The sequence below is a fragment of the Phasianus colchicus genome, chromosome 2, assembly GCF_987193195.1.
Source record: "Phasianus colchicus chromosome 2, bPhaCol1.hap1.1, whole genome shotgun sequence".
NCBI lineage: Eukaryota > Metazoa > Chordata > Aves > Galliformes > Phasianidae > Phasianus > Phasianus colchicus.
The window spans coordinates 82,665,463-82,688,760 of record NC_143437.1 but is presented as its reverse complement, the minus strand read 5'-3'; the positions used below and the strand labels follow the sequence as shown (position 1 = coordinate 82,688,760).

The 23,298-nt window shown below is 35.6% G+C and overlaps 1 protein-coding gene across 9 annotated transcripts in view; it reads left to right on the top strand.

Annotated features, from left to right (window-relative positions):
• Window positions 1-23,298, top strand: part of COL19A1 (collagen type XIX alpha 1 chain) — a 212,231-nt gene that overhangs the window by 131,809 nt on the left and 57,124 nt on the right. For all 9 annotated transcript variants that reach the window (XM_090136199.1, XM_090136198.1, XM_031610879.2 and 6 more), the window contains 2 exons: window positions 7,964-8,017; window positions 21,287-21,340. In XM_090136199.1, coding sequence (XP_089992325.1) covers window positions 7,964-8,017; window positions 21,287-21,340 — 108 coding nt within the window. The remainder of the gene's footprint in view (window positions 1-7,963; window positions 8,018-21,286; window positions 21,341-23,298) is intronic.

The following is a 23,298-nucleotide window of genomic DNA, read 5'->3' as shown; positions in this document are numbered from 1 at the left end:
GTTTCAGTATGTTTTTTTAAGGCAGGTATGGAAACTCATTAGTACAATTTCTTCATTCTGGCATGATGAGGTAGAGAAGGAGGAAACAGCACTGTAGTGCAAAATATGCTTAGCTGCAAAAAATAATAATAATAAAAGAGAGGCTTTACATAGAATCTTACTGAAATCATTAATCACAGGAAGTTTTAAGTTTATTTGATTCATAAATTATAAATACAAATAAGTTTTAATGACTTAGATTACTAATTACAACATGCTTCCAGTAAATGAATTAACATTACGTAAGTTGAGATATATATTTATCTTACTAGTTCTGGTAGTAGTTTTATAGGAGTAGTCCAAAGTCATGATTGAGTCTCACCCTTTATTTATGATAACATTTATTTCTCAGGTATTTTTACTTTATGTAGTGATAAATACTAGATCTTTCTTCTTTAGTATTTTTCAAATTTTTTATGGAGCAACTTGGGAATACATTTTGAAATTTTCTCCCTAATTATACTCACTTCATGGGGGTATAATTCGGGAATATGTTTATTTTCTTTAAGTTCTCTGATAAATTGTACCATAATCAAGAATTCTTCAGAGAATAAAAAGCAGGAACCGTACTATTTTGCTGGTCAGTCTCGTCAAAATGTGGCATTTGGTTTGAGAAGCCAGTGGCTGTCTTCTGAAATGATACAGCTGGCTAAGCAGCTCCCTCTTTCTGGTATCCACAGCTTAAGTCTGTGCATGTCGTGTCAGAGTAGTGACAGGTGAGGGAAGGTAGTGCAGCAGTCTCTTGTAAAATATATTAAAACTATTTCTCTTGACACTCGATATGCTGCTCTTAGTTCCTGAGGAAAACGAGTGTCCGTCTGTACGTTCCTGTGAACCTATCCCTTTCAAGAGTTATGAAACAGTCGTCCAGATGGCACCAAGTGTTTATGCAGAAGCCAAGGCTTAAGTCGACCACAGACAGAAGTACCCAAGACTTGCTTACTAAACAGATAGTTGGAATGTTGGCTTCCGATGCTGGTTAAATCGAGCTGAAGGGAGCTGGCGTACAAGTGCAGCACAGAGCTGTCTGCAGGGTGCAGATTAGGTTCAGGCCCAGGCAAGTACTGTGGTCACTATTTCCTTGGTAAACAAACAACAGTGACTGATTACTCATCTTCCCTTTTGTAGCTTCTGTAATTATTTGTGTAAAGCTAAAATTGTAATTCATTTTTTCCTAGTAAAATGTTTTCTAGGAAATACCTACACAAGTTCATTTGTAGTTGTTTGGCTTCTGCAGATGTAATGTACTGTTTTGCTGTTGTAATTGGCTGCAGTGTTTCAGATGATTCTTTCGGAAAATTCATGTACCAAATTTTGCTTATCTTGACTTCTGCAATTCATTCATCTCCTGTGAATGACTTGTGTTACTTGAGAAGGGACAAAGACTCATACCCAATAAGTGTCTCAAATCCTCTCATTCTTTTCAGGTAGTGTTATAAGCTTAAGGAAAACTTTACTTTGTAAAGTTTTGGTTTATTTAATTAAATTTATTTACTTTTTATTTAATTTTTAATTACTTTGTAATTAAATAAGGTATAGACAGGGTTTTTCATGAAGGTGATTTACATGTCTTTCATTAGAGGAATGATTAGAGAATAGTCCCATAAGCTTTTCTATTCACAGCAGCCATCAATGTAAAGAGTAATTTCAAATTACTTTTCAGGACTTTAAATGATTTTTTTTTTTTGCTCGGCAGATAAGCCCAAGTCTATTAGAAGTACTAGGTTCATGAAGTGAGAAGTTCTGTGAAATTAGACTTCCAGTCTTTCTTTGAAATAATCATTTCTGAAGCGAAGTAAATAGTAAATTCCAAGGGAAGTTACCAGAGAATTGCAGAAGTGATCAAACACCAAGAGTAATGAGATCAATGAGAATCAATTTTCTGTTTGAATCAGTAATCAGTTATCATGAAAATATGTCTAAACATGTTTTCTTGCGGTCTGAAATATTTATTCTAAATGCTGTTTCCTTTCCCACAGGAGTAAGTAGGTTGGTGGCAGTTCTGACAGGAAAAAATAAATAAATAAATAAAAATGGGTTCTATCCCATGTTGATCTTGAGAGCAAAGCAGCATGATTATTGCAGTAGCAATAACAGGCCAAAAATGAGGTTGGAATGTTCCAGCTTGCCAATCCAACTTACTTCAGTAAGAACATGAAGGAAGTTGCATTTGCAAATGTTGATGATGATAGGGGTATTTGAAGTGATAGTCTAATTTTCCTCACCAAAATGGTAATGCAGTAACAAATTAATTATCCATCTGTGAATTTCCTGTACTATTTTTCTAATTTTAGCAAAACTTTGTATACAGTAATGTCTGCTGTCTTGCTCTGTGGATTTCTGTGTAGGTAGTGATGGGCAATCCTGTGGATGAAAGAAAACCAGCATAGTTGAATTTTAAGATCTCTCTCCTCCTCGTGCTTTTTGATCTTCTCTAAGGTAGAACAGAGGGACAGTGACAGAAAATAGTTTATCTGGGAAACTGATAGTTTAGCCGTCTGGACTGCTGGGAAGGTGTTTATATTTCAGCTCTTCTGCTTACAGAGAGCAGTAGCCCATTCTTTCAAGAGGAAAGCACCTATTTCCCCACTACGTATTAGAGAAGCAAACCAAGGAGGAAAATACCTTCAAAATAGCTTAGCGGGGCCACAGTGAAAATCATGAGCTGTAGAGTAGATTTTGGTTGCTAACACCTCCAGATCCGTTGGTGACTTTCAGATCTAGTTTAATTGTATCTTTGCATGAATGCAGCGAAAGTAATAACATCCTTCGGAAGAGGATGTCAGGGGAAGTTCTTTACAGAGGGAGTGGTGAGGTGCTGGAACAAACTGCCCAGAGAGGCTGTGGATGTTCCATCTCTGGAGGTGTTCAAGATGAGCTTGGATGGGGCCCTGGGCAGCCTGGTCTAGTACCAGATCTGGAGGTTGGTGGACTTGCCTGTGGCAGGGAGGTTGGAACTCGATGATCCTTGGGATCTCTTCCAACCCAAGCCATTCTGTGACTCTATGATCCTAAAAGCAGTATTTGGCAGGTGACCAATGCTTTTTGGTTATTTCAGACTGCAGGAGTTTACCACGATCACACATTCAGTTACTTAAAAAGTTAGATTGGTGGTCTCTTCTTACGGTATTGATTTGTGATTTTATGCTGCTCTACTTGTTAATTTTAAAAATTATATATACCTAAATCCATCAGAGTGGCAGCCTTTCTATATCCTAGTGAGAACTGTGTGTTGAAGAACTAGGTCAAGTCTCTGCCATGGGAATTGCCTACTGATTTGCTTGTAAAAATAAATAAGTAAAAATTCTATTGTTGATTTTATTTCAGCAGAACTATACCAACTATAGTTGCCAAATAATGTCTATTATAGCTGAGTCTTTTTAAGGTAGCAAGTTTTTCATTACAAAAGCTCGTGTATTCAAATGGCAATAAATAAGCCATTCTTATATTGCCTCATGTTTCTTCTGTATACCTAATTCAGGCTTTGTGTCTTTGCTTGACTTGTCTCATGCACTTTCTCCCTGTCTAGCAGCATTTATTCCATAAAGATTAGGTTATATGTTTGCTGAAGTACATAGCAAGGAAGAAAAAATGGATGAAAGCTGTTTGTGTACCCAAGACAGAAAGTCTATAAAGGTCTATAATGAACTATGATTTTTCGTGCCATGATTAGACCTTTCTTATTATTGTTAGTATTTGTATAGTAATTTTAATTTTTAAAGAGAAAGAAAGGCTGCTGTGCACGTAGATCTGCTTCAGCAGCCCTACCTAAGAGTGCATGAGGTAGCTGTATAGCCTGCTTCAGAAACAATCAGCTACATTTTCAGACAACTTTCAGAATAGCAAAAATACGCTGGCTTGTGAAATATTTTTACAGTATTCTTTTGGTATCAGTTATAACCTTCCAGAGGAAGTAATAAATATAACAACTTCAATTTCACTCTTCCGCTTCAGCTGTTGCATTTTGTTTTGGTTTTCAGTTCACCAAGAGAACCTGGTAAAAACTTTGCTTTTATTCAGCGTATTCTTAGGTTAGGTGGTTACTCTGAGCAGTTAAGTATATCAATTAAGATTCCACCATATATCTCTGTAGAAACATGTCTTGATATAACAGGTATTTTAACATGTTTTTGTTTTGTAACCTGCATGGTCACGTGACAGGATTTTAGTTCTGTGATGAGCAATTTCTGATGGCTTTGTGCCACTTGTTAGACTTTAAACTGATACCTTATGAAACTTAAAATTACTTAATTGCCTGAATTTACTAGTTGATTTTTCTATCACTTCTAAACACATTTGTTCTTCCACCATCTCAAGGTTAATAATTCTCATTAGTTTTATTTCCCATTATTGGCCAAAAATACTGCCTTAAAATGCTAGGTCCTGCAGACATTTTTTATTAAACATTGGTTCTTTTAAAAGTTCTTTTATTTTATTGTATCATTTTTTAAATACACTAGTTTTCCTCTCTTCCATTGACTAAACCTTAATCTGTTTTGATCTTTTTGTTTAAAGGCCGTTTGTCCGTGTGCTTGTGCTTTACACATTACTTTTTTTTTCTTTAGCTTTACAACCAACATCTTTTCCTTTGCCAACGTTTACCATAGATCTAGCTCTTATAAAGAAATCCACAAATTTCCATTCTTAACTTCATTTCCGGGATCATGGAATCATAGAATGGCCTGGGTTGAAAAGGACCTCAGAGATCATCTAGTTTCAATCCCCCTGCTATGAGCAAGGTCACCAACCATTAGAGCAAGCTGCCCAGAGCCACTGGATGTTGTATAATTCTTTAATGTCTGCTAGTATATCATGTTTTATCTTTTGTAGCTATTTCCACTCATTATAGTGGATTTTATGAGTTCATACCCTGAGTTGGAAAAGGCCCACAGGGATTGGAGAGTGATCAGGGTACACCTGGCCCATTGGGCTGCCAGAAAAGGTTTTCAGATGCATCTGAGCCCACTCTAGTTTATTGGTTGTTGTGTTTTTGGTGGTTTTTTTTCCCTCAAGGCTTATGTTAATGTTTGAGACATTTCCACTCCATGTGCCTTAAGCTTCTTCAGGCAGAAAACTCCAAGAGACTTTTGTGGTCAATGAAAAGTACAGGCCTTATAGATTGCATATATTTAGTTTATTTTTCAATGAAATAGTCAAAAGGATGGCATCTTCTGACCTCAATGGTGGCCTGATGGAGTCAGGAAAAAGAATTTGTTTTAGGCCATCTGTAAGTATGCATTATATTTTCCTGCCAGCCTGATGCCACTGGAATGGTGCTGTTCTCCTGTCTCCCTTTACACTTGGTACACTTCATTGCCATACCCATCCTGTTACCAGTGCAATACTATTAGATTGAAAGCTGATACATAATGTATCATTTTAATTACTTTGGATGTTGTTCCACACAATCAAAGCATGTCCTTTGAGGCCACATGATAATATATAACCTCTCCCTTTCTGTCTGCGGTGAGATCCTCTGATAGAGTTTGTTAACTGTCTATGCGCCCTGTAATTTGAGGGAGTAGAGAATATGTCCTTTAGTCTTCAGAGGGAGGTACCCAGAAGTTGAAGAGGATAAAGATCTAAATAGAAACTGTGATCTGCCTTCATAAAAATTATATTTTTCTGTGCTAAACTGTTAAATTCGTTGCCAAGTTTCTTAGGAATTTAGCAAGGTTTTTTATTTGTCCCATTAGAGAGATTTCACCGTTTATTTTCATTCCTTCTGTGGGTTTCTTCTTCAGTTACATTTCCAGGATCTCATCCAGTGAATGCTGAATGCTAAGCATTGCTAAGACATTACTGTTGCTAAGTTATTGCAGCTTTACAGCCATTGCCCATATTGTCCTATCACTTTTTAAACCGAAGATCCCACTGAAGGTAGTGTGAACTTTTACATCAGATTCAATGTCAGGATATGGCTCCTTGTACAGAGTAGTCCTCCCTGCCTACTTACCAATTGTAAGCAGATCTCCTCCCTTTCCTTGCAGATAAAACTTTTTATCTGGTTCCTTTTTTTATTACGATAATATTGTAGAAAGAAGAAAAAGAATTAAAGTAGGCCTAGAACAAAAACGTTGGCTGTTAATTATCATTATAGTGCAGTTATATTGTTGTATAATTCTTATTCCCTTGGAACCTTATTGTACAGATATGTGAGGCTCATTATTTCCTGCTTCATAAAACTGACATTGCAGGCTTTCATTTCGTTTCCCTGCATAAAAATGCCACTAAAAGTGAAGTACTAACAAAACAGAACTTCACCTCTTCCTGAATTCCCAGAATTTCTCTGCAAAACAGAATATTGCTAATAGTTGGTAGGAAGAATTCTCAGCACATTTTTAAACTACTTTCAGGAGACAGTAGAAAAGGCTTACAGAGTTCATATTCATGTATTGCTGTATACGTTTGTACCTGTGTAAGCTACATTGCTGTATTTAATTTACTGGGATTTATTGGACACAAAATTGTCTTGCATATTCTACTTCCATAAACTTTTAGGAAATAGCGTGCATAAATTTTGTAAAAGATTCTAAACCTTTTCTTGTTTCTATTGTACGGAATTGAAATAATGACCATAATATTCAGTGTTTGAGAGTAGAGAAAAGAGAAGAGAAGAAATAACTCTTGAACAGACTGCTTTCATTTATACTGATGTCAGCCTTCCTTCAAATTGGTTGAAAATATCCTGTAAAGTATTATAAGCCAGCAACTTTTGCATGTCCACTTTCGCAAGTTTATTTTGGGAATTAGAGATCATAAATGAAGTTCTCTAATCCTTTTCTAGAAACCTGGGCATTTTTTAAAGTTATTATAATTACAGGACTTCAGTATTTGGCCAAACATACAAATATTCAAATATTTCAACTTGAAGTATATTGAAGCAATACACAAGCAATAGTAATTTAAATAGTTAAGAATTAAATATTTCGTTATTTCAAACTCTTAAGCTGAACACAAAATCTTGATTTTTTGATACCCTATAAGAATAGGCAGTATTAAATTCAATTTTCTTTAAATTATAGGATGTAGATATGTTCAGTGCTCTTTGCTGATTACATTGAAATTCATTTCATATTTCTTGTTGCTATAATGGAAATTGGATAGTTTCCTTGAAGTCATTTAAAAAAAAATAAATGTTCCAAGGTGACTCATAAATTAAGTGGAGCGGCAGCCTTCTAAGCACAAAGCTGTTACGAGAAGACTTTATGATTGTATTGTACATTAATCAGATACAAAATTAAAACCTTCATCCCTCAGAAGCAGCCTGTGATTCTGTAACTGCAGTCACTCTTACGTCTTGCACTGGGCTTGGATGGAAGGCTCAGATGTTGAGAGGGTATTCAAAATAACCCAAACCTGCACCTGGTCTAAGGAGAGGGAAAGACAGAAGTGGCTCTGAATGATTTGAAAAGCCCAGCCCAGGCACACAGAGGAAACTGCATAGAACCAATTCTTACAATAAAGAAAGTATGAGGCTGCCTGCTATATTTAGTCCCCTTTCCCTCCCCTCCTTTCCCTTCCCTCACCCCATTTCCAGTGCCTATGTGTGAATTTGAGTTATAAAGCTGTCACTGACTTAATATAAATGGTTTGCTTTCTTATAGAATCCTAACTCCATCAATAAATAGATCTTCATGCAAAACAGTAGATAACTGTACTTACAATTTTGCTTAAGTAATGCTGATTTACCTCCTTGTTTTTAAATGATTCTATATGGGGGAATATGATTAATAATTACTGTTGCATTTTTTTCCTCACACCTGAATACAACCTTCCATAAAAGAAGTTATTACAAATAATTTGTTTTTATTATTAGAAATAAATGCTTTGTATTGATCTTTGGCTTAGTCTTGCTGCTATTAAATAATAGAGAGAGAAAATAACAGTTAATGTTATATTTGTTTAATGTTTGCATTTTCAGGGTTTGCCAGGGCTGGAGGGTCCCCAAGGTCCACCTGGCAAAGAAGGTCAAAGGGTGAGTAAACTTTGTGAACAACTGTTGTGTGTGCTTACTGACCTTGATGTGTGACTTCTTTCTAAGCACTGATAAAAAATTGAAAGGTAGCAGCTGAGTATGAAGCATGTTGACAGTGAACTGAGCTTTGACATTTGAGGTTTCTCTTCAGTTGAAGGAGATGTAACAATTTAAACCATAGAAAATGTTTTAATGACTGACAGTACTGAGGTGGATATTGTCATTGTGCAACGTTTCCACTGGAATTTTAAGTGAAAGAATATTAGCATTTCTCAGGAGTTTTAGTTTTATTGGAGGAATAGACCATATCTTACTATTTCTAGGGTATATGCATTTAGGGGTATAATCTACAACATTAGAAACCAGAACTAATGACCCAAATTTTGTTGTAGATGCCATTGTACTAGTGTCCATGTCGAGCATAAATATATATATAAAAAAAAAAAAAAAAAAAGAGATGGTATGAGCTAAAAATGCAACACTGAATGTTATACTCATTAAATAAATGTTTGGTTATTGAGAATTTTATTGTAATGAAGTAATTGATGGATTTATATGTGTTTGTTATGCATTTCTTTCCTGTACTTACTGACTTGGGTATTTCAGTGAAACAGATAATGAATATTTATGATGCTAATTTATGCAGAAATTATTTGGTCTTGAGAGTTTATAAATCTACTCTGCTCCTAAAAGTTTGTGAAAATATTTAATTTTGCTATCATAATATTTAGTATTTCAGTTAAGTTATCTAAAGTGGAAGGCTTTAATATCGTTCATCATTGACCTTAGTCAAACACAATGAATTATTAAAAGCTAGTTTAATAATTCTAGTAATAGTAATAATAATGTAAGACCAGTTCTTGAAAAGAGAGTTTTGAGGCCTACAGATCATTACTCAAATTTTTACATTGCTATTTTCTTTAATTTATAAAAATAACACTGATTTTCTATTAAGTTAAACATAAAGTTGAAAGCTGAGGTTGTTTACATTTCAAAGTAAGACTAGTGAGTCCTCTCAGAAAAAGTCAACAGAGTAAGGTAGAATAAAAAATACATGGCAAATAGAAACATGGGATTATGGATTTTTTATTAAGGATTTTGTAATTTCTACAAGTCTTAATGTTACCCAGTTAGATAATCAGAATACTAGGAAAATACAGATACTCAGTTTTAGCATGCTTATCATGTTTTTATGTGGAGTGTTGAATCTTCAGATACGCACAGTTTGCTGCTTCTCACTTAGGAACAGTTATAAATATAACTGTTTTTTAGAGGCATTTCTGTTTGAATTTTTCTTTTTTCTTTTTTTGCGGCTGAGGTTCAGAGCAAATATGCTGTATTATCTGTAATTCTATATAAATGAATTTCAAGATGTCTTTTTTTTTTTTTTTTTTTTTTCAGTGGAAAGTAGGGGGTTGGTAAATTTATCATGGCTATTTCCTATCTACACATAAAATTGAACTGCTATCTCACTCCAGTAGATGTAAAAACAGGAGTGATGATTGTTTTATAATCTAAGCCATGCACATAGTTGCCTTGATCCAAACAGTAGGAACTGTAGACTTCAGAATCTCAGCATCCGTCCTTATCTTACTGCCCGTGAGATATACACAATACTCATTCTGCTGGTCACCCCCACCCAGCTATTAATAACACAGTTTGCAGTTTTCATTCAACTCCCATGTACATTTGCATTTCCAATACATTTAATTACACAATAATATACTGTTTGTACTGAGAACTTTGCTCTATTTAGTGACAAACAGGACAGCACATATCTAATGGCTATTAAATATTCCTTGTTATTTAATTATAGATGTCATGTTCCTCTTTCTACTTCCAGTAGATACTCCAATTCTTTCACATTATATGAAGAACTAGTTTAGTCATGGGCTCTCTTTTGAACATTAAAGCAAAAAATGGAAGACATGATTTTTTTTCAACATTCTGTTCATTTTAAAGATGCTGTTGTGCCCATTTTGCGGGCTACAACTAAAACACATTAGGGATAAATAATGCACCTCAAAACATTTAAAAAATAAGCATGTTTGAGTGCCAAACTTTGAGAACCTGAACTTCTTGCACTTTCCAGTTTCATTGTACGTTGTCATACTCAGTTTTAATTCCCACTTCAGCAGTATTTTTAAATGCTCAGTCCTTTTGCAAATTAAGCTACTATTAATAGCAAATTGAGAATCATTAAGTTTGTGTGTGCTAGAGATCATTGACTACTTAGAAGGATCTAAGGAACTGAGGAAAATTAACATGATTGATAATTGTATGTCAAAAACTCAAAGAAACGTGTAAAAGATCCATGACAGAGCTGGTGCTTTAAGTAAGCGACTTAGGCTTGTAAATGATGGTACAAACATAGCTCAGCAATGGAATTTACTATAGAAGTGTTCAAAATACCTTCTGTCCAAGTTCTTTTCTCTGGATGGTTTCCAGGTATCCAAAGGATGAAGGTGTTTGCAGAAGGTGGTGTGCACTAATATAATATGTTTACAGAAATGAAGCATAGAGAGATCATTTAGAATGGGGGAGGTGAGACCCTGAAAGCTCTTTGTGGTCACTTAAGAAAAAACTCCAAAGTCACTGAAAATTTGAAGTGGTACAGCCATGAAAAACTAGTGCAATAATAAATAAAGATTGGATTTGTTTGCATATTATTTCTTTGCTTTAGTAGAAAAATGCATATATTATAATGCATATATATAAAAGAACTCAAAAGAACACAAAAGAACTGGAAGTCTAGTATTTTTAAATGTATTAGTTATGTTTATGAGAGTAAATTTGTTACTTCCCATTCTTTCTCCACATACTGGGACCTTCTTCTCACATCTCCTTTGTTATACTTGTTCCTTCAGCCTCTACTTTTCCCTTTGATTACCAAAACCAATAACATGGCCTTCATGTTTCAGTTCCAGGACTTTCTTAAATTTCCTCTCCCTTTCCCAGCTTATATGGACCTTCTCATTTCCTCTGTGTGCATGTGCATGTATTTTAAGTATATTTCATGTTCTTCTGTCCAATAAAGTAAAAATAAAAATAAAATAATGGAATAACAATTATTTGACAGTAAGTATAATGGAAAGAAACTGCAAAATTAAAGGAGAGGTGCAAAATCTATTTATGATGAGGGAAGCATTCATCCTAATCTACTACTATTTTTTTGAATTTTTTTTTTATTTTTTGTTGCTCAAGAATACTTCAATAGAAAGCTTTCTTTTTTTTTTTCTTTTTTCTTTTCTTTTTTTTTTTTTTTTGTATGCTATAAAGGATCCAGGAAAGTAACCTTATCCAAAATAGATAGATCTTATCCCTATGATATTGTCCATCTTCACTGGAATTGCTATCTGTAAGGCGCTTTCAAATTCAAGCAAACCATTATCAATTTAAAGTTTTTGGGGGGGTTTGTCACCAGTGATTCAAGTGTTTGTATTTCTTTCTAAATAATGTTGCCATAGAAACCAAACTGCATAATAAAAAGGGAAGAAGTTAAGCATTACTGACTTTGAGGTTGTCAGATCATTAGTCTTTGCAATAACATGTAGCACAAGTTCCATTTATATTTCAGGTGTGTAGTTTAAGCCTAGCTAATGAACTTTCCTAGGAGAGGATCTAGTTTGATCATGGAGTAGACACCAAGTGAAAGAACAACAAAAAAGTTGAATTTCATGATTTTTTTTTTTTTTTTGAGAACTGAAATGATTTCATTTTTAGCATCTTATTATAAAAAAATCATTCTCATTCATTGTATTCCCCAAATTTATGTTTCTGCCCTTTTTTAATATTCAAGGTGCACTTCTTTCAAAGCTGATCAGTTGTAAAACTGTTTTTTCCTCAAAAATTGCTGTCTCTATGTTGTGCTGTTTCTAGCATTTTTCATGCTTTCAATAATTTAGTAACAAAAAATACTTGTATATATTTCTTGCCTGTATTAAGTTGTTTTTACTTACTAATTTTCATCTTATAATTATTTTGAGTTAACCCAAGTTAACAAAGTCATCAACAGTCATCACAAACTTTTGCTGTTCTTGTGAAAAGGCCATTAGTTCTCTTTGCTTTACTACTAGTAACTTTGTTTGTGCTTTTTGTTTTTTCTTTAATTTTTAACAAAGAGGTTTGTGTTAGTTAGGAGGCCTTGCTAAGCCAGAGACATCACTTCTAGTTCTGGTCACTGGGAGAACTGGACCAGTAGATACAATTTCCTCTTCCTCCTTCCTGTGTGATAGGAATAATTCTTCATTCTCCCTTTTGTTGCTTTCAGGAACTAGGAGTAGTATATTACTGCTACAGCAACTTGATAGTATTACACTGTAGCTCAAATTACATGAGGAGCTTCAGAAAGCAATCACATGTTACTCAGAAAAGTCCCTCACCAAGAAAAAAATAGAAAGTATGAATGCTATCCTAGCATCACATGGAATTTAAATCATGGTGACAAATACCTTATACTTCTGACCTCCTGCATTAAGCAGCACATCATTATTTCTCTCAATAATCCTGCACTTTAGCTAGGTGTTTCTTTCACAGAAGTATAGTTTCCACTTGAAAGACATCAACAGTAGACTTCACAAGTCTGCTTGGTTATTCCAGTGTTCCCTGAAATTTTGAAAAATTATTCTTTACCCTTGAGCATGTAGCTTGAGCTTCCAAAAAACAGTCTTTGTCCTGTCTGCATTAAAGAGACGTTTAAAGATACTTTCTGTATAATCAAATCGCCATTCCATTTATTTTTACGTAAACAAAGGTTCTTTAGCTCCCCATGTAAGGAATTTTCTTTAGTTTCCAAATAATTTTGACATGTTGCTGTACTTTCTTCAAAGTTTCTACATTTGTAAATATAAACTGTGGAGTCATGTATAGTCCGTCTTCCATGTTAAATGTAATGAAATGTATGTTTGCAAAATATAATGACAGTCTGTGTGGATTTGAGAAGAGGAAATAGTGCTTAACAATCCTGTTGCCTTCTACAGTAAGGTGACTAGTTTGATGAATGGGAGAATAGTGTGTGCTGTTGCTATCAAGTAAAAATTTTGATGTCCTCTTCTGTATCTTCATTATAGACAAGGTGACAAAGTACAGGTTAGATAAGGGGAGCAGCAATGATTACAGAAAACCAGGGGAATTACTGGGCCCTGGAGCTTGTGATCAGTGCCTCAAAGTCCAATCAGAGGTGAGTTGATAATGGTGTACCCCAGGGCTCAATATTGGAGCCAGTGTCTTCACTAAGACGTTCATTAAGAGAATGGGATGGAGCATACCATAGCGAGTTGACAGAGAACTGTATAAAAATAAATCATCTAAAGTTCAACAAATCTTGCATCTGGAGAGTAAAAACCCATGGCATCAGCACACACTGATTCCAGACTGCTGGACAAGCAATCTGTGAATCAGCAATCCACTTACATGTCAAAGTCCATTACTAGGCCATCATTGAAATCATTGCCCTTTACTCCGTACTGACAAGGCCATACCAAGAAAGATACAGCTTCTGCAGTGTATCTAGCAAAGGGCCACAAAGAGGTTTAAAGGCACTGGAGCATCTCTCACATAAGGACAGGCAAAAAAAGGTGGGACTTTAGCCTGAAGAAAAGAAGGTTCTGGAGAAACTTATCAATGTATACAAATACTTGAACATGTATGAATAGCTGACATGAGGCAATGAAGAAAAGGGAGGCAGACTCTTTTCAGCAGTACCTACAGACAGGACAGGAGGCAGTGGGTGCAAATTGAAAAACAGGAAATTCCATCTCAATATAAAGAAAATATTTTTTTTTTACAGTGATGGTTGACAAATACTGGAATATATTCCCTGGAGAAGTCATGGAGACTCCATCCTTGGAGAAGCTCTGAACAGTACTTTCAGCATAGTTGACAAACATCTTCATTTTTATAGATTAACAAGATTTTTGGAAGTGCTTCAGGTCTGCTTAAGCAGACCAGTTCTCCACCATGGTGGTTGCCTTGGTTGCACTGAGGAATTCAGTTCAAACATTTACAAATCTTTTTTACAAGCATATTATTGACTCTATTCCTTGGGAAATTGCAGGTGTCTTGAAGTAAATGTTTTTGAAGCAACTTCCTTACAACTTCCCTTATTTCCAGTTTGTATGTTTATAGTACGAAATACTTTAGGGAGGATGTTGTTTAGCATTAGCACTGCGATAAGTGAAATGCATTATAGAACCAAGAATCCTTAGAGCTATACTATCTCCTGTGTCAACAGTGATCTCACTAAAATGGCATGTTTAGAGGGACCTTGTGAAATTGCAATATTTCCCTATTAAATAATCAATTTACTGTCTGAGATTACAAGTTTCTCTAATCAAATATGAATAAAATTATTATGGCACAGGGGAACATCTTCCTAAATAAATAATTGGGTGGAGAATTATTAGATTTTCTTAACTTAATTATTTAAAATGGCATACAAATATGAAAATGAATTTAAATTCAGATTTATCTGCATTTATCTGATTTATAGAACTTAAACTTTTCTTTGACATAATTTGTTTTCTAGTTCAGTGAGTAAATGTTGTACTCAACCAATTGTAAAACAAGCTTTACAGAGCAATGATAATTACTGCATAGTAGGTTAGGCTCCTGGCACAGCACAAACAACATTTTTCACAGCTATAGCTCTGGAGTTTCAAAATCTCTTTTAATCTTCTCCTTCCTGACTTTGATGTAAGTTGTTTTTAAGTATGTAATGCTTTGGTCTGACTTTCTTTAAGTTGGAGTCATGTACATGCCTTCACTCACCTATTTAACACTTTGAAATGGTTAATGTAAAAGAGGGAGGCATTTTTCAGTTGAGGTGTTTCTGAATTAAAAGCAAAATAAAGAACCACTAAGGTAGAGTACAGAGAAAAATGGAAAGAAATTACTTCAGTTTTAAGATCTCATTTAGAACTTTTGAACTACTTTCCAAATACTTTTTATCAGTTTTTTTGTATTTCTTAGAAAAAGATACAGCAACTTAAGAGAATAGGAAGCTATTTCGTATAATTAAAATTAAGGTGTTCATCATAAAAAATCTAAATTTAGTGAAAAATACCTCTACAAGTGATTTTGTATTGAAAGTCATTTCTGTGGTACACTTGAACAATTGTGACTGATTCTGTGTAGAGATTTGTTAGAAGCAATGCAGAATTTAGGTTGTAGCATTTTACTTCTTGGCATTGCTGTGCTTGTTTAAGTATTACATCGGTGCTTGTTAAACACATTAAAGAGTACTAGCCAATCTCTTCTAGCATTTTATAAATACAAAAGAAGGTAGTCTTTATTGGAAATCACACCTAAAATTAGAAAGCCAATGTCAAGTGAAGAAATGCTTCTGCATTAGCAAGGAGTTCCCTTGCTGTTTCCAAAACAGAGAATTAGGATCTTGTGAGCTCTGCGCTTTTGTAAGCCATGTTTCTGTGAAAGACTCAGTGGGATGTGAGTTGTAGGCTTTCTCTTGTTTTCTGCAAACAGCTTTCTTGTTTCCTGTGAGTTTATTTACATTTAATATTTAATATAGAGGTTAATTTGCTGTATTCAGGTTACCACCATATGACTTCATGGCCAAGGAGGAGTGAAGAAACTGTATATTCAGGTCCTAATATTATATTACTGTAATAACCAATGTTTCACTGACTAGAAGGTGGATTTCCAATTTAGGAAACAGAATATTCAAACTATAAGATTTCTAAGGACTAAAAAGTAAATATAATTGCAGCAGTATCAAAGTTATTGAATAAACTATTAACAGCATTGTGAAGAGTTCATAGAATCATAGAATATCCCAAGCTGGAAGGGACCCATGAGGATCATTAAGTCCATCTTTTGGATGGTTCAATGATTAAATGTCAAAGATATCTTTAAATATTACCAAAAGTTTGTTTAAGTGCACAGTAGGAAATAATGACTGCATTGGGACTGCACATCTGTTGTAGATTTCATATTTTCACACGGAGACCTGTTAAATAGCTTGTTTGCATCTCAGGGAAGCCTCCTGTCTCACAGCCATTTGGTAGATGCTAAAATTGCATTGGAGCACAGTTGAAGATGCAAACTGGGTTCAGTCTGTGATTGCTCTGATTTTTGTGATTAGTTTTCTTCCTTTTTCAGCACTTCTTGAACGAGTTTTCTTACTGATAGCGCCGTGTGACATCTGCCTTTGTGTCCTGGTGTGACAGCTTGGCAAGCCCATGGGTAACCATACAGTAGAGGGTTGTTACAGTTCCACCTGTTCTTCCCCTGGATCAGAGTGGGTTTGTGGTGGACTCAGTAAGCAGCCGGGAGCATAGGGTAATGACTACAGAGAGGGAAAATAGGAGAGTTTATAAGGGTTAGGCTTATCAGCTTAGAGGGCTGAAGTGAAGGAAAGATGTGTTGAATTACTGCAGACACTACAGATTGTAGGCTTCTAGGAGGCAGCTATGGGTGCATGGAGAAACAATCCAACATCTACTCAGAGCCTGCCTTTATGACTATGTTTAGGTGCCTGAGAAGCTGTTGAGGTGTCCATGCAGTGGACACTTAGTGTCTGTGCTTTGCACCTGCTTTCTGCTTTGGGTATATCTGTCCCACTTTGTCTGTTTTTAAGGTTTATGCAAGAGGATCTCAGTTTATCCTGGCAAATGAGTTACATAAGCCTCATTAATCTTGTCCAATAACTGTAGTAGTAAAGGCTTTAAAGCCCAGCTTCCTACTTTCTCTAGAACTAGTTTCTGTTTTGAAACATGATGATGTGTTTCAGGGACTGCTAATTAGCTGTTTCCTTTAAAATTCACACAGGCTTAATTAAGGACTTTTGCCTTCATATTGAAGTGTGGGTTCTTTAAATTATTAATTCAATTTCATAAGTCTTGTCAGTATTCCTACATAACTCTGCTCGATTTTATCCTAAAATAATCTGCAGTTTATTTTAGCTCTAGGATTAGTGGTCTTACTCTTCTATACTTAGAGATATATGGATAGATGGATGTAATATAATACAGCAGGGAGCTGCGATATACATTTAGAATTCTTCCATTGTGTATTGGAGCTGCAGCCATGCCCAGAGGCTGCAGTCAGGGTACAGACGTGTGCAAGGATGCACAGAGCCTCGCTTCTGAAGAGCTTTCAATCTAATGTGAAGCAAAACTTGTCAAGTCATTTTGATTAACAGAGAAAGTGAAGGAAGAGAGGAATAAAGAGTTCAGCTGACTGTGTTCTTCAGCTAGGCACTCAGCTGGGGTTTGCTGGAGCATATAATTTCTCATTTATTCCGTTTTTAATATTTCATTCTTTTTGTCCCTGACCAAGCAGTTGTTGTTTAAATGATTTATGTCTATATCATAGCTGGAGTTTGTCCTAAAGAGAAGAGGAAAGGAGCCTACTGTCCAAACTAGTTCAGAACAGGCATTTCAGGAGTCAGGAGGATGGGCAAAAATATCAATAACATTTAGATAGCTTCTTATCATGCCGATTGCTAATAGCAACAACAACAACAACAAAAAGTATACAGCATGAAGGAAATATTCAGGAACTCTTTTGCTTTTATTTTCCTTATATGCTTTTCTAAATAGTTTGAGACAACCGCTTATCCCTTTTATTTATATATAGATGATATTGTATTTTTTAATTTAAAGGAATCATGTGGTGCCTGGGATGGTTATATATATTTTAGTTGTTCTATAACCTGAATGTTTGCTTGGTAAACTCAACAAAGGTAATGAATTTCACTTTAAATTTATCACTTGTGGGTAGTGTCTAAATGCAGAAAATAACACTATTCAGCCAGTTAATGCTTTTTTAAGTGCATTTTCATTTCAACACATCCTTGCAAAGGAACAAGGGAACGGTTTTGAGCTGCATGTGTCAGCTCTCTGCCCCACACACAGTAGATAGCAAGGGGTATGGCTTTCACCCCCTTCTGAAAGGGACGTTGGAGCTGAAGCTCTGCCCGCTCTGTGAACCCAAGAGGGCACCAAGGCATTTGCAGTTCTTTCTTGCCAGAAGGAAGACTTAGAATGAAAATGTAAATATTTAATCACAGACTGGGTCATGGTCTGCTCAAGGCAAGACCGTAATTGACTTATCAAAAGAAATTCTTCTAACTTTTTAAATCACATTATTCTAAACAAAAATGATAACTATTTATCTTTACTTTTACTATACTATTCCCATACTGATGCAGGGAAGTTATGGAGAAGCAGGACTGCAAAGAAGTAGGTGAAGATCTGTGTGCATCTCTAAAACTTGTGTTTCTCTAGAAAAAGCTAATGTTTCACTTCAGAAATACCAAATTCTATTTATTTATTTATTTATGTATTTATTTATTTTTGTGAATTTGTGATGATCACTGCACTGGCTGTAATGGTTCTTAAGATGTAAGGAATGATCTAATATCCATAGTGTTATGGTGTTATTTGCATACCATAGAACAGCTCGATCAGAAGTGCTCATGCTAATAAAAATGTGTTTATGATTATGAAGAAATGAAAAAAAAAGTTCTACCTTTGACACTGGCTGTGAAAGTAGAAGGAAAATGAAGAATGCATAATATCATTTTAAAAAACCACAAAAATAAATCTGGAAGCTTATAACGTAAATTCTTACAGATTTTCATCCTCTCAAAGAGAGAAAATGTCAGCATTTTCATTTCATGTTTAGTTTTCAGTATTTTCATTTAAATATGCAAAAATGCAATGCTAAAAATACAAATGCGTGATTGTTTTATATGTTTTGTGTACACATGGCGCATGTTACAATGACTGATATCAAAGTGATTGGACAAAATGTGGGGCAAGCATATATTCTGTGTTGCAGAACATAAGCGTTCTGGCAATCAGTAAGTGGCAGTGAAAAATAACTGTCTCTATTTATTTTACTTTCTTATAACTGATTTCTTTTTTCAGAAAGCTTTTCAAGTCTTGACTTGGCAATATGTCATAAATCACATTTTAGCTCATCTTGTAAATAAAGGCAGAATTGCCTTCCGAGCATATTTGGTGTTTTCCTGTGTAATTAACACCTCATTCACAGTTGTGTCTGCCAGTCACAGCCCTGCCTTCTTCCCAGAGACACTTCCTTGATACTTTGTTTAGACTGATGTGATTTTATGCGTCTCCTCAGGATGCTTTAAATAAGACCAAACAGGAAAAGGAAGGTGCTTCAAGAAGTCAACAGTATAGATTGTAATAACTCACAGGAACATTTCAAAAGTATGAAGCAGTTCCTATTTGGTTATTACTCACTTTATTATCTCAAGCTGGTTTTCATACTTTCCCAGGAAAGTTTGCTGTCTTTCAAAAGAGCTGGGAAATATTAATTTCCATCTGTCTTTAATGAAGTAGAGATCAGTCCAAACATCACACATATCTGTGAGATATAAAATCTAAATTGGATTTTGGCACGTGGGGTGAAGGCCCAAAGAAGCACACTGCAACATTGGTGGCACTGATAGCTAACAGTCTCTTTTTTGGGGGAGTGTATATGCACACCTTTCCCAGAACTGTGACATCTCATGCTCGGCTGACTACAGGGCTGCTCCAGTGAGCTGAATCCTGACCTAAGTTAAAAATTAGTGGGCTTTCTGTGAGCTGTCCTTAACCCAGTTGACTTACGTGCTCTGCTTCATCTCAAGGCTGCACAGGCTATGTTACCAGCCAACAGAGGACATATCATGGGGTGGGTGCTGAGCTTTGAACCCAATATAGGCACCTGGTGCCGTATTTTGATTCTGAACATTCACCCTGGGCTGCCCCAGTTGTGGCTCTGCATGTGCGAGTGCTGACAGGATTAAACAGCTCAGCACATAGCATATGTCTCAGCTAGTTAAGACCAGGAATTTGGCACTCCAAATATGCTGATTTTTTAATTTATTTATTTTTTCACACTGCCCTTAAAACACACTGACTGACTCATAAAACTGGTGGCAGGGCACTTGTCCATGTCACACGGACGAAGCATGTCCCCACAGTCCTTGTTGGGCTCTTTCTTCACTTTGAAGGGCTTCACACCCTCGTGTCCTGCTTCGTAGAAGCACCTCTGACATCTGAGCAGTGGATTATGCTGGTGAGCTGCAGGCTATGGGGAAAGGGATTTTCCACCATTACTGAGGGTAAACAAGATGATGACAGGATAGTTCATGATTAATGAGGGGCAGAGCGTGAGAAGTTTCTACACATTAGGGTTTTCACCTTTAGAGAGTTAGGCTGAGTTTTCCCCCTCCATTCCGGAGGTTTCATTCTGCACTCTGTGTGATATCATTTAAATAAGATACAGAAGTAGTGTTAGATGTAGGAAACATCAGTTACAGAAATATACCCTATGTGCTAATTGTGAGCTGTCAGCAAGCATTTTCCTTTTTTTGGCTTCATAAGCCAAGTTTTCACTAGGACATCCCCCTAATCTTTTTGTTAATTTATGTTTGCTATACGCAAGGGAAAAATTAGTCGGTGCGGGTATAATTCTCTTTTTTCCATCACACCTAGATATTGGTGTTGTTCTCAGCTGTTGTTTCTAAAAAAGCACATTGGATTTCAGCTTGGTAATGAGGATGTAAATTACTGTGAATTACTTCCATTTTTGTGTTATCTTCCTAAAAAGAAATGTGTGTGTGAAAACAGCAGTTGTCCAATTGAGCTCGGTGCTAAAATATCATATTAGTTACATGTGCATGTTTTTCAGACTGAGTTGAAAGTCTCCTGTTAACTTAAGTAGATTTTTATGGACCTTAAGTTTTAATGCAAATGATGTTGCACTTGCAGTATGTATACAGATAGTACTAATTGCATGAAGAAGATGAACTGTTTTTCCAGGTAAATCTCTGAGCGTTTTCTGCTTGTTCTCACATACTGGAGAAAGATGGGGGTGTTTGTAAATAGGGTTATGTTGCACATTTTTACTGACGGTGGGAGTCAGGGAGACTACTGCTGTGACACAATTTAGCATCTCAAACTCTGGAACATTCAGATGAAATATAACTCATTTACACATCATCAGGATTCTGTATCAATGTGCAGTCACATTTGAGACACAGCTTTAAAACGTGACAATAAATGTTACAGAGATGCAAATACACCATTTCTTGTAATTTTTAAGAAACGATCCTGGAAGTTGTAGACTGAGGTGGTGTTGCAGTGACTTGTATAAGTATTCAGGCTGGGTAATTTTTGACCTTCTTGCTACTAAATAAGGCAGTAAATCTTTCTTTTAAACAAAGCTCTAATTACTGATCATTCATTAGCAGTAACACTTATAAACATCTGCTGCTCTTTTTTTTTTTTCCAGGGAAGAAGAGGCAAGCCAGGCCTCCCTGGAAAACCAGGACCGCCGGGACCTCCCGTGAGTATCAAGCAAGGGGATAGGAAATATCCACCTCATCCTGGAACAGTAATCTTTGCTAGTGCTTTTAAACAGCTTGCCTAAGCCTGGTTATAGTTGTAAACAGTTGATCAGTGCTCTGCTGTATCAGATGGCTACTAGACCCAGCCTTTTTATACAGTAGAGATAAAAGGACTGTGTCCACAAACATGAGAGAAGGCACAGAACAATACAGAAGGGAATAACCAAGATGCTAACTGCTGTGGAGGAAACAGAAGATGTCTGGCATTTCAAAGAAAGACCAGCCATGTGTACTAAATGGGAATACTGTGCATTCATTCACTTTACAGAATGTGTGATGTTCTGTAGAAGATGGGATAATTTCTGTCTCAGAGGGGTAATTTGAAAGATGAAGGACTTTGTGAAGCATGTGCCAACTGCTTGAATGGCAGGGAGGATTATACCCGGCACTGGAATGAGCACTCAGCTGTGGTTCAGATGAGTTTACTGAAGAATTAAAAAGATTAGGAAATACATGACTCTATGAAAGGATTTATAATATGAAGCACTAACGATTTTAACTCAGATCTAAGAGGTTTGGGATTTGTTTTTTAAGAGATACGTGATTTCAAATTTGAAATCAAGCATAAGTCTGGACTATCTTAACCTATAATGAATGCCGTCTTCTTTTGATTGAGGAAGATTTGGTCATATTTATAAAATTCCCTATATGTTGTATTGTAAAAATGCTATTGTGCACAAATATAGAACAGCTGTTAATTTGTGGAATAGGTAAGCTGCTGCTGCTTCACATTCATAGTATCAAACAAGGATTTCACAATTCCTTTTTATGCTTATCTGAAATAGATAAAGGTCAGCAGTTTGCATGTCAAAACACTTGATTTGTGTACTTCAAGTTTATAGCCAGGGAAAACTTCTAGGTTTATTTCTAGAGAAGAGAATCTTACTGCATTAAATAGAATTAATAAATTGAAATAGATACCATTTACAATGTTCTAGCCCTTTAAATGTTACATTTATTTCCCTTTTTCATTGGAAAAGAAAGAAAGTGCTCAGGAAGAAATTGAAAATTATGTTCATTTATCTTGCATATAGTTTAATAGCTAAAAATTCCTGCTTCTCCTCTGCTACTCATTGTCATATTGAAGCCTTGTTTGTTTGAGTGTTTTGTATGCCATGGGGCTAGTAGTGATATTGCAGACTCAGTGGTGTCCAAACAGAGGGAAGAAGTAATGCAGAATCTTTCTTAATACAAATACCATTAAATGGCCTTTTAAATAAAAACAAATAGAAAATAAAAACATAGAAGAGACAAGATGCTTAACTTTTTATGAACCAATGAAAAACTGTAGATCTGTTAGAGATTTGTGCCATCATAGGTGTGCTTGCAGATCAGGGAAGATGCGTGGCCTTTGACAGCCTCTTCATGAATGTGGATGTGGCCTCTGCTTTGGCCTCAGAACTATCACTCCCACAGGCTGTTTTGCTATCATAAATTTGGCATGCATAGGGTACAAAATGCTTAACAAATTGACTTAACGTGAATATTAAGCTCACCACAGTCTGGAGTTTTCTCCAGAAAAAGTAAACTTGGTGTTTGATATTTCAGAAAAATAAGAAAATTTTATTTCAGAAAAGGAAAAATAAATTATTAATTTTTAGATCAGCTAAATGCTGGGTGTTATCTGTTCATGTTATGTGGTACTTAATATTAGAAAAACATCCAGGTGCTCAGCAATGACAAAACAAACAAACAAAAAAACCTTGTGAGATGGAAAATTTTGCCTCCTTGAGGACAGTGGAGAGCAGATGTTAGGATACTCAAGGGGCTTGATGTAAAGCACAGTGCTAAAAAAAAAGGAGGGAGGGGAAGGATATAAACCACATTCTGAGCAGCCCAAAGAGCTATAAATTGGATGTTACTAAGGGGTATGCATTTTGATAAATTGATTAATTTT